General features: G+C 41.6%; 1 protein-coding gene across 24 annotated transcripts in view; it reads left to right on the top strand.

The window, feature by feature from the left end:
* C12H11orf65 (chromosome 12 C11orf65 homolog) overlaps positions 1–13,445 on the top strand; it is a 152,942-nt gene that overhangs the window by 65,751 nt on the left and 73,746 nt on the right. For 5 of the 24 annotated variants that reach the window (XM_011761494.3, XM_071075556.1, XM_011761491.2 and 2 more), the window contains 2 exons: positions 6,943–6,998; positions 9,745–10,168. The exons of the other annotated variants lie outside the window; for them this stretch is intronic. In XM_011761494.3, coding sequence (XP_011759796.1) covers positions 6,943–6,998; positions 9,745–9,899 — 211 coding nt within the window. In that variant the 3' untranslated portion in view covers positions 9,900–10,168. Of the gene's footprint in view, positions 1–6,942; positions 6,999–9,744; positions 10,169–13,445 lie in introns of those variants that run through there. 24 annotated transcript variants of the gene reach the window in all.

Below are 13,445 nucleotides of genomic sequence, written 5' to 3'. Positions count from 1 at the left end.
TAAGTACATGTTGCTGTTCTTGGGGAACAAGGGCAGTCATCATATATTTTTCTAACATTTCCTATTTCCGTGTTGAATCTTGGGGCCACAAACAATCTTCAAAGAAAAAAATCCGGAGTATAATTTGTCTAGAAAGAACAGAAGAAAAAATGAGGGGTAAAAAATGACTGATACAAAAATAGTAAACAAAAAATTAGACTTAGGGCTCTTTATTCCTAGACTTTATTCTTATGCCTTAGTCTGCTTTGCTTCTTACTTTGGGATTTAGAAAAAAGGCTAAGAGCATGAAATTAATAATACAAAGGTTTTCTTTCATCTGTATTCCCTAACCTTTCTGTATGAGACACTAAAACGTTATAATTTTTCAGCGATGTACTGTGGCCCTTGGAAAACATTTTAAAGATTTCTTTTGTAGTGGAAATATTTAATGTAGCCCCATTAAGGAAATGCAATCAAAACCATAATGAGATACCACTTCATACCTACTAGGAGAGCTATAATTAAAAAGACAGATAATAAAACGTGTTTGCAAGAATGTGGAGAAATTGGAACTCTTATACACTGTTAATGGGAATGTGCAATGGTGCAGCCACTTTGGAAAACAATCTGGCAATTCCTCAAATGGTTAAACACAGAGCTGCCATGTGATCCAGCAGCTCCACTCCTAGATATATACCCAAGAGAAGGGGAAATACACGTCCACACAAAAACCTGTGCATGAATGTTCATAGCAGCATTAGTCATAAATGGCAAAAAAGCAGAAATACTCCAAATGTCCATCACCTGATGAATGGCTAAATGAAATATGGTAGATCTACACAGTAGAATATTATTCCACAAAAAAAATAAGTGGCCTGGGCGTGGTGGCTCATGCCTGTAATCCCAGCACTTTGGGAGACCATGGTGGGCAGATTGCTTGAGCCCAGCATTTGAGACTAGCCTGGGTAACATAGCAAGACTCCATCTCTACAAAAAATAAATAATTATCCAGGCCTGGTGGTGCACAACTGTAGTCCCAACTACTCAGGAGGCTGAGGTGGGAGGATCTCTTGAGCCAGGAGATAGATGCTGCAGTGAGTCATGATCACAATACTGCACTCCAGTCTGGGTGACAGAGTGAGACCCTGTCAAAAAAAAAAAAAAGGCCAAGTGTAATGGCTCACGCCTGTAATCCCAGCACTTTTGGAGGCTGAGATGGGAGGATTGATTGAACCCAGGAGTTTGAGACCAGCCTGGGAAACACAGTGAAACCGCGCCTCTATTAATAACAGAAAAAAGAAATTAAGTTCTGATATCTGCCATAACATTGATGAGTCTGCTAAGTAAAAGAAGCCAATCACAAAGGGTCACACGTTATTTTATTTATATGAAATGTCCAGAACAGGCAAATCTGTAGAGACAGAAAGTAGATTAGTGGTTTCCTGGAGCTGGAGAATTAACTAGGGGGAAGGGGAGGTGGTGGCTATGGGGTGCAGGGTTTCTTTTTGAGGCAATGAAAATGATTGAAAATTCATTGTGGGCCAGGCGTGGTAGCTCACGCCTGTAATCCCAGCACTTTGGGAGGCCGAGGCGGGTGGATAATTTGAGGTCAGGAGTTCAAGACCAGCCTGACCAACATGGTGAACTGCTGTCTCTACTAAAAATACAAAAATTGGTCAGGCGTGGTGGTGGGCGCCTGTAATCCCAGCTACTCGGGAGGCTGAGGCAGGAGAATCGCTTGAACCTGGGAGGCGGAGGTGGCAGTGAGCTGAGATCGCTCCATTGCCCTCCAGCCTAGGCAACAAGAGTGAAACTCCATCTCAAAAAAAAAAAGAAAAGAAAAGAAAGAAAAGACAAGAAAAGAAAATTAAGAAAATTCATTGTGGTGGTGGATGCACAACTCTGCAAATATTATACTAAAAGCCACTGGATATTATACTTCAAATGGGGGAATTGTATGGTATATGAATTATACCTCAATAAAGCTGCTTAAAATGTTCAATATTTACTCAACTACAATAAAGAATGTGGATACTGCATGAATGAAGAGGCAGAAAAATTTAAATGGAGATGGTGTAAATAAAGAAATGTCAGAAAACAGAAGAAATCAGTAAAAATGAGATAGGAAAATGGGGTAGGGAAAATCAAGGTAATGGTCATTGAACAATAGAACATGAAAAAAAGAAGCCAGAGGAGGCAGAGGAGAGAATAATGATGCAAGGAAAGATAAATAAAGAAAAAGGGGGAAGAATGATAAAGGACAAAGGAAAATCAAAACAAGAATAAAAGAAAAAAGAAGATACTGATGAGAAGGATAGATCAGAAAATAATAAGGACAAGATAAAAAATAAAGGACTAAGTATCCATAGTAGATGCTTTAAAATATTTTTAAATAAGAAGAAATTGCTATGATTCAATAACCCCAATATTTTGTGCAGACCTGAGTCTTGAGATTCCCTACAGACAGCACGTCTGTAGTTTCTGGGACACTGAACAAATTGCAGATGGTAATAATGATGGAAGAAATGACAGCCAAATAAAGGACCTGGAATGCCTTGCTTTTACTTTTCTTCCTAAGAGTAAAAATTGCTGGATGGAGAAGAGAGGGAAGAAAGGGAAAGAGAGGTAGGGGAGGTCCATTTTGAATGAGTTTCCCAGGACTGGATAGAGAATTTTCTCAGGTGAGCTTTTGAAATCCTGCTCTGCCTTTCCCTTGGCTGATTCAAGCTAAGGGCCGGCAAACAAGTACAAAAAATTCATACCAGATATTCTATATTCTGTCATTACTGTAATATAAAAAGAATAAAACCACTGAGTTCAAAGGAAAGAAAAAATAGGCATCTGGGTCCACGTAAGACTTTCCCTGTCATCATTGCTAAGTGATAATAGGTGAAGTCTTAATGGCTTCCCTTTAAAAAACGAAAAACAGCTGGGCGTGGTGGCACACACCTGTAATCCCAGCACTTTGGGAAGCCGAAGCGGGTGGATCATGAGGTCAGGAGATCGAGACCATCCTGGCTAACACAGTGAAACCCCATTTCTACTAAAAATACAAAAAATTAGCCGGGCGAGGTGGTGGTCGCCTGTAGTCCCAGCTACTCGGGAGGCTGAGGCAGGAGAATGGCATGAACCCAGGAGGCGGAGCTTGCAGTGAGCCGAGTTTGCGCCACTGCACTAAAGCCTGGGGATATCAGAGCGAGACTCCGTCTCAAAAACAAAAACAAAAAACAAAACAAACAAAAAACAGAATAAACCAGTAAGACTTGAAGCGATTTCTTCATAGCATGTAGGAGTGGGATGGATATACCTAGCTTTCAGATGATAAGAGCAACTGAAAATTTCCATTTGAAAAAATGCAAATACCTTGTTTCCAAGTTATGTATAACTTCTATCAGTTTATTTTCTAAGCTGAGGATACTTGTAATTTTGTACCATCAGTGTGAACCTTAGCAAAGTTTTACATTGAGCCTTGAACAACAAACATTTCAGATGAAATTTCAAGTGTGATTATCTGGGTATATTTCAGTAGCACTACTTGGCCACAAACACTGATTATCTCAGTAAGACTAAACTTTGCAAAGGCCTTCCCCTAGCTAACTGCAGACATTAGGCATTAGCCCCTTCTTTCCAGCACATTTATGGTCTCCACAGTCTACTTCCCCGTTTGACCTTTGTAGACCTCTAGATAGTTGTAACTGGCTTGGGGTGACATCTTGTTTGATGAAAATTTAAAAGTCTGACATTTGTCCCTTCTAGAGAATTGGTAACCCCTAATTCCTTGGAAAGTATCCTTTAAAGTCTATGGACATTTTTCTATAGTTGGACAATTAGAATGGCATAGATGCCTTGAACACTGATATTTAGTGATAACAGCCAGTTTCTCCCCAAAGGCTTTTGTGCTAGTGTGTTACGACAGACTGATGCTCTCCTGAGATGAAGCCATGTCCATCTTCAGATGTGTACTGCAACTATTAACCGAACATTATTATTATCATTTGGAAGAATGGATAGAGCCAGTTTCACTTGTGGACTCAAACACACTAATGAGTACTGTTGCAAATTCCTGTATCCAGAGCTATGTTACTGCAGATGTTTAGAAACTAGAACAGTCCTCACATCACCATCACGGAGTTATGCACAATGCCACAGGACAGCTACCGTGGCTCTTGCTGGCATTCATGCATTCATCCTAATGGATATTCAGATGTTCCTCTTCCAGGATCATCATGTTTTTCAAACAGCAAGTGAATTGTGACATACCTATTAAGCAATCACCAGCTAGAAAATACTAAGTAATTTCCTGATAGTCTGTTGGTGAGAGCTCTGTGCCTATGTCTGTTATGGATAGTATCTATATCTGAAGCTGCTCCTTTGATTTCTAAGATATGTAGTTTTGTGACCTCTCTGGCTAGGGACTTTTTCTGAGCTCTTAAAGTGTTAAATTTGTAATTTAACAAAGGGATTCATTGTAGAGTCCACACACACTTGATTCTGTAACTATTTTCTAAAAATTTCTACAAATTTCTTAGTGAGAAAGATCAGCTGTGTGATATAAACAGCGTGGTAATGCTATCATCAGACTTGCTTCTCTGTCTGTAAAACTTAGATTTTTGTAAAACTTAGATTTCTTATCAATTACTGCTGGTATGTTCTTTATGTGAAGTTCTTTTTAAAATAATGGAATAAAAGTCATGTGCTAATCTTGGATAAAGCAGGGACAGTGATGGGCCTAGCTATGGTATGGTTTGTGCCCCAGATTGTCAGGGCTCAGCATACTATCGATCAAGGTCTTTTATCTTGGTTTCTTGAAGGTGGTGGCATGAAAGTCTTTTCTGTGTATAAATCCAAGCAAGCAGGGTGAGTCTTTATAGTGCTCCTGAGCAACCACTGAAAGCTCAAAGTCTGCTAAAATTTAAGGTCAAACCAAACTGAATTGCCTACTGAGAGATTGTGGAAGGAGTTTATACCACCTGCTCTTGTCCTGCATCCTTTCATTTAAGTCACCCGGCAGTATCCTATTTAAGGCCATTGAAGGAAGTTCGCAGAGCACCAAGGGGTAGCAGTAGTGAGAAGGAGCCAAATTCAGACACATCTGATTGTAATTAAATACTGTTGGACAGGCCAGGTGCAGTGGCTCACGTCTATAATCCCAGCACATTGAGAGGCCAAGGTAGGTGGATCACTTGAGCCCAAGAGTTCAAGACCAGCCTGGTCAAAATACTGAGACCCCATCTCTACAAAAAATTAAAAAGTTAGCCAGGTGTGGTGGCATGCACCTGTGGTCCCATCTATTCAGGAGGCTGAAGCAGGAGGATCACTTGAGCCCATGAGTTTAAGACTGCAGTGACCCATGATGGCACCAGTGCACTGCAGCCTGGGAGACAGAGTGAGACCTTGTCTCTATAAAAAGAAGTATTAAATACTGTTGGAAGTATATACCTTCCTACTGCAAAAAACTTCAGGAGCCCAGGGTTGACAGAAGTAAAAAGAATTCAAATGGAATAAATAATTAGAAAATCACAGTGTCACTTTGGGAGGCCAAGGCAGGTAGATCACCGGAGGTCAGGAGTTCGAGACCACCCTGGCCAACATGTTGAAAACCGGTCTCTACTAAAAATACAAAAATTAGCCGGGCGTGGTGGCAGGTGCCTGTAATCCCAGCTATTGGGAGGCTGAGGCAGGAGAATTGCTTGAACCCGGGAGGCGGAGGTTGCAGTGAGCCGAGATCACGCCATCGCACTCCAGCCTAGGGGACAAGAGCGAGATTTCATCTCAAAAAAAAAAAAAAAAAAAAAGAAAAAGAAAAGAAAATCACAGTGTTTTCTGAATTACATGACAACTTTTTTTGCTTCTTTTTTTGAGATCTCGCTCTGTCACCCAGGCTGGAGTGCAGTGGCGCCATCTCAGCTCACTGCAAGTTCCACCTTCCAGGTTTTAGGCCGTTCTTCTGCCTCAGCCTCCCGAGTAGCTGAAACTACAGGCGTGCACTACCATGCCTGGCTAATTTTTTGTATTTTTAGTAGAGATGGGGTTTTACCATGTTAGCCAGGGTGGTCTCAATATCCTGACTTCGTGATCCACCTGCCTCAGCCTCCCAGAGTGCTGGGATTACAGGCGTGAGTCACCGCACTGGGCCAATTACATGACGATTCTAATTCTCCACCTCTCTGTGCTAGCTCCTTTTCAGCACCTACTGTAACCAAATCCTGACCTGATTTTTTGATTAAAGTGGGTGCAGTTGTAAAGGCAGCTTAGGAAAGTGGATTATGGAGCCTAAGGTGAAGTAAGTCTTAGGAAACCTGCCTCTTGGTGCTTTCCATCATCCTCACAGAAGGTCATACCTTGTTCTTCCCTATTCCACCTCTTCTCAGGCAACCCTGTTCTCTCTATTTTCAGTCTCTGTTCAGGAGCTAAGGTGACAGCTGCATTTACCCTACCTGAATGTATCTCTTACGTGTTCTGGACACTGAAAAGACAGCACTGCTGTTCTAATGAGCTCAGAAACTAGACACTTTAAATTTCCCTTCATATATCAGAGACAGTGGATCTGGCAATCCAGAACCAAGGAGAAAGTGTTTGTTGTTGTCTCCAGGAGAGTCTTCTGCCCATGCTTTAAATTTAGATGTTATTAACTAACATCTTAGTAAACACTCAGCTGAGGACATGATTTTGCAGGAATCCATAGGATAAAATGAGGAGGCATGCTAGAGGGAGGTGAAAGAACACTAAGTATGGCAGGTGGTGGGCACCATTTTTATACCTCCTTCAACTCCTTGTCCTGAAGGTTGTTAGCTGGATGTGAGCTACTAGGAGGTGGGAAAGTCATGAGAATTACACATGGAGGCTAGTGAACATGCCATCATTAATCTAAGATTTCTCAAAAGAAAGTGGAATTTTAGACGTAGTCTAAGTATGTACTAATGAATCGGTTTAATTTAATGAATGCTCACATAATGTGCTTAGGTACATTGCCAGCTGGAAGGAAATTGCTACAAGCAACTCTTCTGCTAATTTCAAAGGTAGGTGATTTTTAGCAGTACCTTATAGGAAATTCTCGTGAACAAAAAATGCATTCCACACACGTATTTCTAGGCATTTAACCTTTCAGTAATCTGCATAGTATATAAATTTAGATGCATTTGTCAAGTCATTTTTACCTTTGTATGTAAGATTGCTATTTGGGAATAGAGGGAAATGTCCTATATTATTTAAGGTTGAATAAAATGATTTTAAAAATATGAATCCTTTTTTTTTTTTGAGATGGAGTCTCACTCTGTCGCCGAGGCTGGAGTGCAGTGGTGCAATCTCGGCTCACTGCAAGCTCCGCCTCCCGGGTTCATGCCATTCTCCTGCCTCAGCCTGACTGCAGGTGCCCACCATCACGCCCAGCTAATTTTTTGTATTTTTAGTAGAGATGGGGTTTCACCATGTTAGCTAGAACAGTCTTGATCTCCTGACCTTGTGATCTGACTGCCTCGGCCTCCCAAAGTGCTGGGATTACAGGCGAGAGCCACTGCACCTGGCCAAAATATGAATCCTATTTTAAAAATTACTAGTCAGGCACGGTGGCTCACACCTGTAATCCCAGCACTTTGGGAGGCTGAGGCAGACGACTCACTTGAGGTCAGGAGTTCGAGACCAGCCTGGCCAACATGGTGAAACCCTGACTCTACTAAAAATACAAAAATTAGCTGGGCATGGTGGCAGATGCCTGTAATCTCAGATACTCTGGAGGCTGTGGTAAGAGAATTGTTTGAACAGGGAGGTGGAGGTTGCGGTGAGCCAAGATTGCACCACTAAACTCCAGCCTGGGTAACAGAGTGAAAAAAAAAAACAGTTACTTATAGTTTTAGTAATGATTTTTCATGAGCAGACTTCATTTGGTAAAATAAATGCCTCAAAATGTTGAAAATAGTTTTTAGATTCTAGGCCACTATTGTTCTGCCAGTAGTTAGTAGTACTGAAATGCTGAAAGTGAAAGCCAGCATGTTGAAGAAGAGTGTCATCAGACCCCAGAAACGCCAATAATTTTAACATAGCCAAAGCCTAATGATGGTGTATGAGTTCTGTCCCAGTAGCAGATAGGAGAAGCAGTAAAGCAAAGAGGTTAGGATTGTGGAGTTTTTTGTTTGTTTGTTTGTTTTTGTTTTTGTTTTGAGACAGGGTCTCACTCTGTTGCCCAGGCTGGAGTGCAGTGGCCCAGATCTCAGTTCACTGCAGCCTCTGCCTCCCAGGCTCAAACGATTCTCCCACTGCAGCCTGCTGGGTAGCTGGGACCATAGGCACACACCACCATGCCCAGCTAATTTTTGTATTTTTGTCAAGATGGGATTTTGCCATGTTGCCCAGGCTGGTCTTGAACTCTTGGACTCATGTGATCTGCTCATCTTGGCTTCCCAAAGGATTGTGGAGTCTTGATTCAGAGTGCCTGGGTTTGATTTTTGGCTCCACTCTTTACTGGCTATATGATCTTGGGCAAGTTACTAGCTCAGTTTCCTCATCAGTAAAATAATAACAGTAGTACCTGGCACATAGGTTGTGAGAAAATGAGATAATCATGCTCAGAGCTTAGAATAGTCCCTATCTCATAATGCATACTCCAAAACTATGAGCTATCCTTAGTATTTACCAGTCCACCTATTTCCAGCTCATTGCCACCCACTCAGCCCAAGTTGCCTTCATCCCTCTACAGGCTTCTGCAATAGCCTCCAAACCAGTGCCTCTCCATTCCCTTCCTGCACAGTAGATAGTGATCTTTTACATATTTAAATCAGCACAGAGACCCAGCACAGTGGCTCATGCCTATAATCCCAGCACTTTGGGAGGCCAAGTTTGGAGGATTGCTTGAGGCAAAGAGTTCAAGACCAGCCTGGGCAACAGAGAGAGACTCTCACTCTACAAAAACTAGAATGTCAGCAGGGCATGGTGGCATGCATCTGTAGTCCTTGCTACTTGGGAAGCTGAGGCGGGAGAATCGTTTGAGCCCAGGAGGTGGAGGCTGTGTGATTGTGCCACTGCACTCCAGCCTAGACAACAGAGTGAGACCCTGTCTCAAAAAAAAAAAAAAAAAAAAAAAAACAGGAAACAATATAAATTACTGAGTTAAAAGAAATTACTGTGAAAAGAAGGAAAGATATAGGATGGTAGTTGAAAGGAGCACAAGAGCAAGTGAAAATTATTTTAAGTAGTGGAGATTTACATAACTGCAGTCAGTGAAGGTGATACATTGAAGATGTTGGCATTAGAGAAGAGGAGAATGTGTGTCACTTCTTCAAGAAGCAAGAGAAGATTTAGAAACATGAGCTCTTGAGAGGAAAAGGGCATCTCTCCCTTTGTGAATAAAGAAGTTAGCTAATAGTTAATTACAGAGCACCAACTAAATGCCAGATGCTCTAAGTTCTTTACAGGCACTGTCACATTTAATTCTTGCAGGAATATGATGAAGCAGGTGCAGTTATTATCCCCATTTTACAGATGAGAACACTAAGACTTAGGTTAAATAATTTGTCCCAAATTACACAGTTAGTTACTAGTAGATCAGACCTAAAACCCAGGTCCTGCAGAGCCTTTTGTAGGGATGGACAGTGATATGTGGGAGTGAAAGTGGGATGAACTCAGAAATTTGGAGCATTTCTGGTTTCAGGTGAAGATATTTGCTTTAAGAGTGATGAAAAGGAATGTGAAACAGACTGACACACAGTAGCATTTTGAATGAACATCTTATTATATCTGGTATCTTTCTAATCATTTGTCACTTCTCTTTAGGATTCAGGTTTGATGAAGCACAGAAAAACATATATGACTATGGAGGAGATATATCAAAAATGCAAATGGGAACACCAGATCATACTTATTGTGAAAATGTTTATCAAGAACCAAATGTAACTAGATTAACACCTGATTCTACTTATGGACTATAAAGTACTTTATTTCTATTCTGAGTTATAGACCTTTGAGCCCTCCATCCATCAGTTATAGTCAAGGGATAGTGTATTCTGACTGGAATAACTTGTGTATATATTCTGGGCACAGAATCTAGCTCAGTTAAGTAAGGAAAATTGAGCAGAAATAGAACACTGGACTGAATACAATGATCATGGCAAATATAGAAATTGTTCTTAGTATTCTGAGAAACTGTAGTATTCTAACAGTTACACTTAAGTAAAGAGACTACATTTAGATGCAAGAAGCTTCAGACTGATTATTTTGCATGTTTACTTGAGGCATTTAGTGCAATCACGGAAGGCAGAGCTTTCGGTCCCTTTATCCCATATCCAAGTGTGCCTTGCTTCTTCCCCCATCTCCCACTTTTATCCTCTCATTACTCCGTTTTTTTTCTTCACTGAACTTTTTTCTTTCTTCCTCTTGATTCTCTGTCTGCTTACTCATTATAGTTGTCTTTGCAATTCTGTTTATCTCATACTTAGTTACTGCCTGTTTTATGTCATAGTTATTTCTTTCGTTTCTTTTGTAATGTTGTTTATCTTTCCTTGTTTACATTTTTCTCTTTACTTGCTTTCATCACTGTTGCACTTTCCTTTTTTCATTTTCCTTTCTAGATCATTCCCCTAATCTCAGTTTTTTGGGGCCTACGATTTGCCTTCACTACTCTGCACACAATACAATTCTTTGGATTCCCGTTCCCTTTCTTCCAGGTTAGAGCAATGAATTAGTTTTTTATCACTGCATAATAAATTACCCCAAGACAGCAGCTTAAAGCACCAAAAGTTTTTATCTCGTTCAGTTTCTGAGGGTTAGGAAACTGGGAGTGGTTTAGTTGGGTGGCTCTGGCTTGAAGTCTCTCAGGAGGTTGCAATAAAGATTTTGGCCAGGGCTGCAGTCAGCTGAAAGCTTGACTGGGTTGGAGAGTCTGCCTACAAGATGGCACACGTGAGCAGTTGTTGGCAGGAGGCCTCAATTCCTTGATACATAGACCTCCCCATAGGATAGCTTGAGTGCCCTCATAACATGGCTGAGCAAGCAACCTGAGAGAGAGAGAGAGAGAGAGCAAGGAGGAAGCCACAATGCCTTTTAAGACCTAGACTCAGAGGCCACACACCATCCCTTCTGCCCTATTCTATTAATTAGAAATGCATCAAGTCCAGCCTATACTTATGGAGAGGGGAATTAAGCTCTATCTCTTAAAAGGAAAACTATCACAAAATTTATGAATACATTTAAAATCAACACAAAGAGAAAAGGAACAATCTTAGTGGTTCCTTTCAAAGGAAACCATAAGACATTGGTACAGATAGTTTATTTAGGAGATGATCCCAGAAAACACAAATTAGAAATTAGAGAAATTAGAAATTAGAGAAACGGAAGGGAGAAAAGCCAAAAAACATTTGTGTTAAGAATGGGTTATTGCTGTGGGTATCCAGGCCTCAGTTTGCTAGGAATGCTCTGAGGAACCATACAGAATGCACTTCAGAATTGTCCTGCTAGTGGACGGAGAAACCAGGTATTTATCTACCAGCATGAGGAGCCAAACATGACCAGGCAGCAATCATAGCTTTAGGTTCAGTGGAATCCTTATTGTGACCTCCAGGGGAGCCATTCCCTCACTGGATACAGGGAGGATAACATGTAACCAGTGGCTACATGGACTCAGTTCTGCTGAGTCTCGTAGGAACAAGAAGCACAAATTCCCAAGGGATCACTGAGAGTAGTGGTGAGAGGGGCCAACCTTATTTCCATCCCTTGGTTCTTGGACCCGTATGTCATAACCGTATTTACGTTATTTAGACAGAGCACCATATAATGGCCCTTGGTTCAATGTATGTATCACATCCTGGAGGAAAATGCTCCAACCTAGCTGCATGTCCTACTCAAGCTAGAACCTTAGGTTACTCTTTAACAGGCCAATTTAACACTCTAATAGTTTCTGGATTGTGTGGCATATGATAGGACTAGTGTTTTCCATGGTCATATACTCATTTTAAAAATTTCTTTACTGTAAAATTGGTCCCTTGGTCAGAAAGCCCATAATAGTAAATCATGCATTTTATAGGTCCTTAGATAGTGGTTCTGATAGAGCCACCATGGTCAAGAAAGGCAAATCCATACCTGGACCAAGTAGCAATCCCTGTTAGGAATGAATTGCTGCAATGTCCAAATAAGAATGGGTCTGTTATAATCATGTTGCCACCAAATAACTGATTGGTCTTTTCAAATGATGGTGCCATATCAAGGCCAAGTGTCATTCAGCAGTGGAAGCAGCTAGATTAGTTTTTCTGAGAAAAGGCCCATGATTTTGGGCCCTTGGCTTCCATCCATGCCATCATGACTCCTCTGTACATGAGCTAATTGCATAAGGACTAGGGTGGCCAAGAGCATGTTGGCTGGCCCTCAGTGCCAAAGTCACCTTATCCATCTGGTGGTTCAGTGTGTCTTCTGTAGTGGATGCTCTCTGGTAAGCATAAAAGTGATAACTGAAGATCCACACCTTATAAGTCAATCGTTATGACATTTCCCAGATTTCCTTGTCTCTGATCTGATTTTGCCCTTTCCGAGTTAAGTACCTGACCAATGAGTCAAACTATTGGCCACTGCCCAAGAATCCATGTATATCTCTCCTTAAGGCTACTTCTTGCTCAGTAAGAAGTGAATGACCAAGTATAGTGCTCAAAGCTTTGCCCACTAGGATTTTCCCTTACCACTATTCTTTTTTTTTTTTTTTTTTTGAGACGGAGTCTCGCTCTGTCGCCCAGGCTGGAGTGCAGTGGCCGGATCTCAGCTCACTGCAAGCTCCGCCTCACGGGTTCACGCCATTCTCCTGCCTCAGCCTCCTGAGTAGCTGGGACTACAGGCGCCCGCCACCTCGCCCAGCTAGTTTTTTGTATTTTTAGTAGAGACGGGGTTTCACCGTGTTAGCCAGGATGGTCTCGATCTTCTGACCTCGTGATCCACCCGTCTCGGCCTCCCAAAGTGCTGGGATTACAGGCTTGAGCCACCGCGCCCGGCCACCACTGTTCTTTAGGGCTATACCTAAGTGGGGCTGTAGTAAGGCATCAATCCAGTTTTAGCTTGAGCCAACTCATTCACGAACAAGGCCCAAGTTCATAGGGAACTTCTCTACCTTGAGTGACGTACCATAGTATACCATAGTCAGTATCATCAGTGTGGGCTGAGAGAGAAGCATTTGGGCAACTGAATTAGGTGACGTTGAGATGAGGGCTCTTGCTGTGTAACTTACTTGTGCTTTTCAAATCTGCTGGAGATAATTCCCAAATGTCTCATGTAATGGGTATCTACTGTGTCTGCTAGATCTGACCATTCACAGCAAATAAGCTTCCCCCATGAAATCTGTCAGATATTATCCCTTTTTGAGAAACTATATCCATGACTATTTACTCTCCAAGACATTCCATGTAACATTTATCACCAAGCCCTGCTTAAGGAGTAAGAAAGTAAAGCACCTGGCCTGTGCTCCCTTCACCTTGTCAAGGGAACTTCTAGGTATATCT

The sequence above is a fragment of the Macaca nemestrina genome, chromosome 12, assembly GCF_043159975.1.
Source record: "Macaca nemestrina isolate mMacNem1 chromosome 12, mMacNem.hap1, whole genome shotgun sequence".
Lineage (NCBI taxonomy): Eukaryota > Metazoa > Chordata > Mammalia > Primates > Cercopithecidae > Macaca > Macaca nemestrina.
The sequence above is the reverse complement of the archived record's forward strand: the minus strand, read 5'-3'. Positions and strand labels throughout refer to the sequence as shown.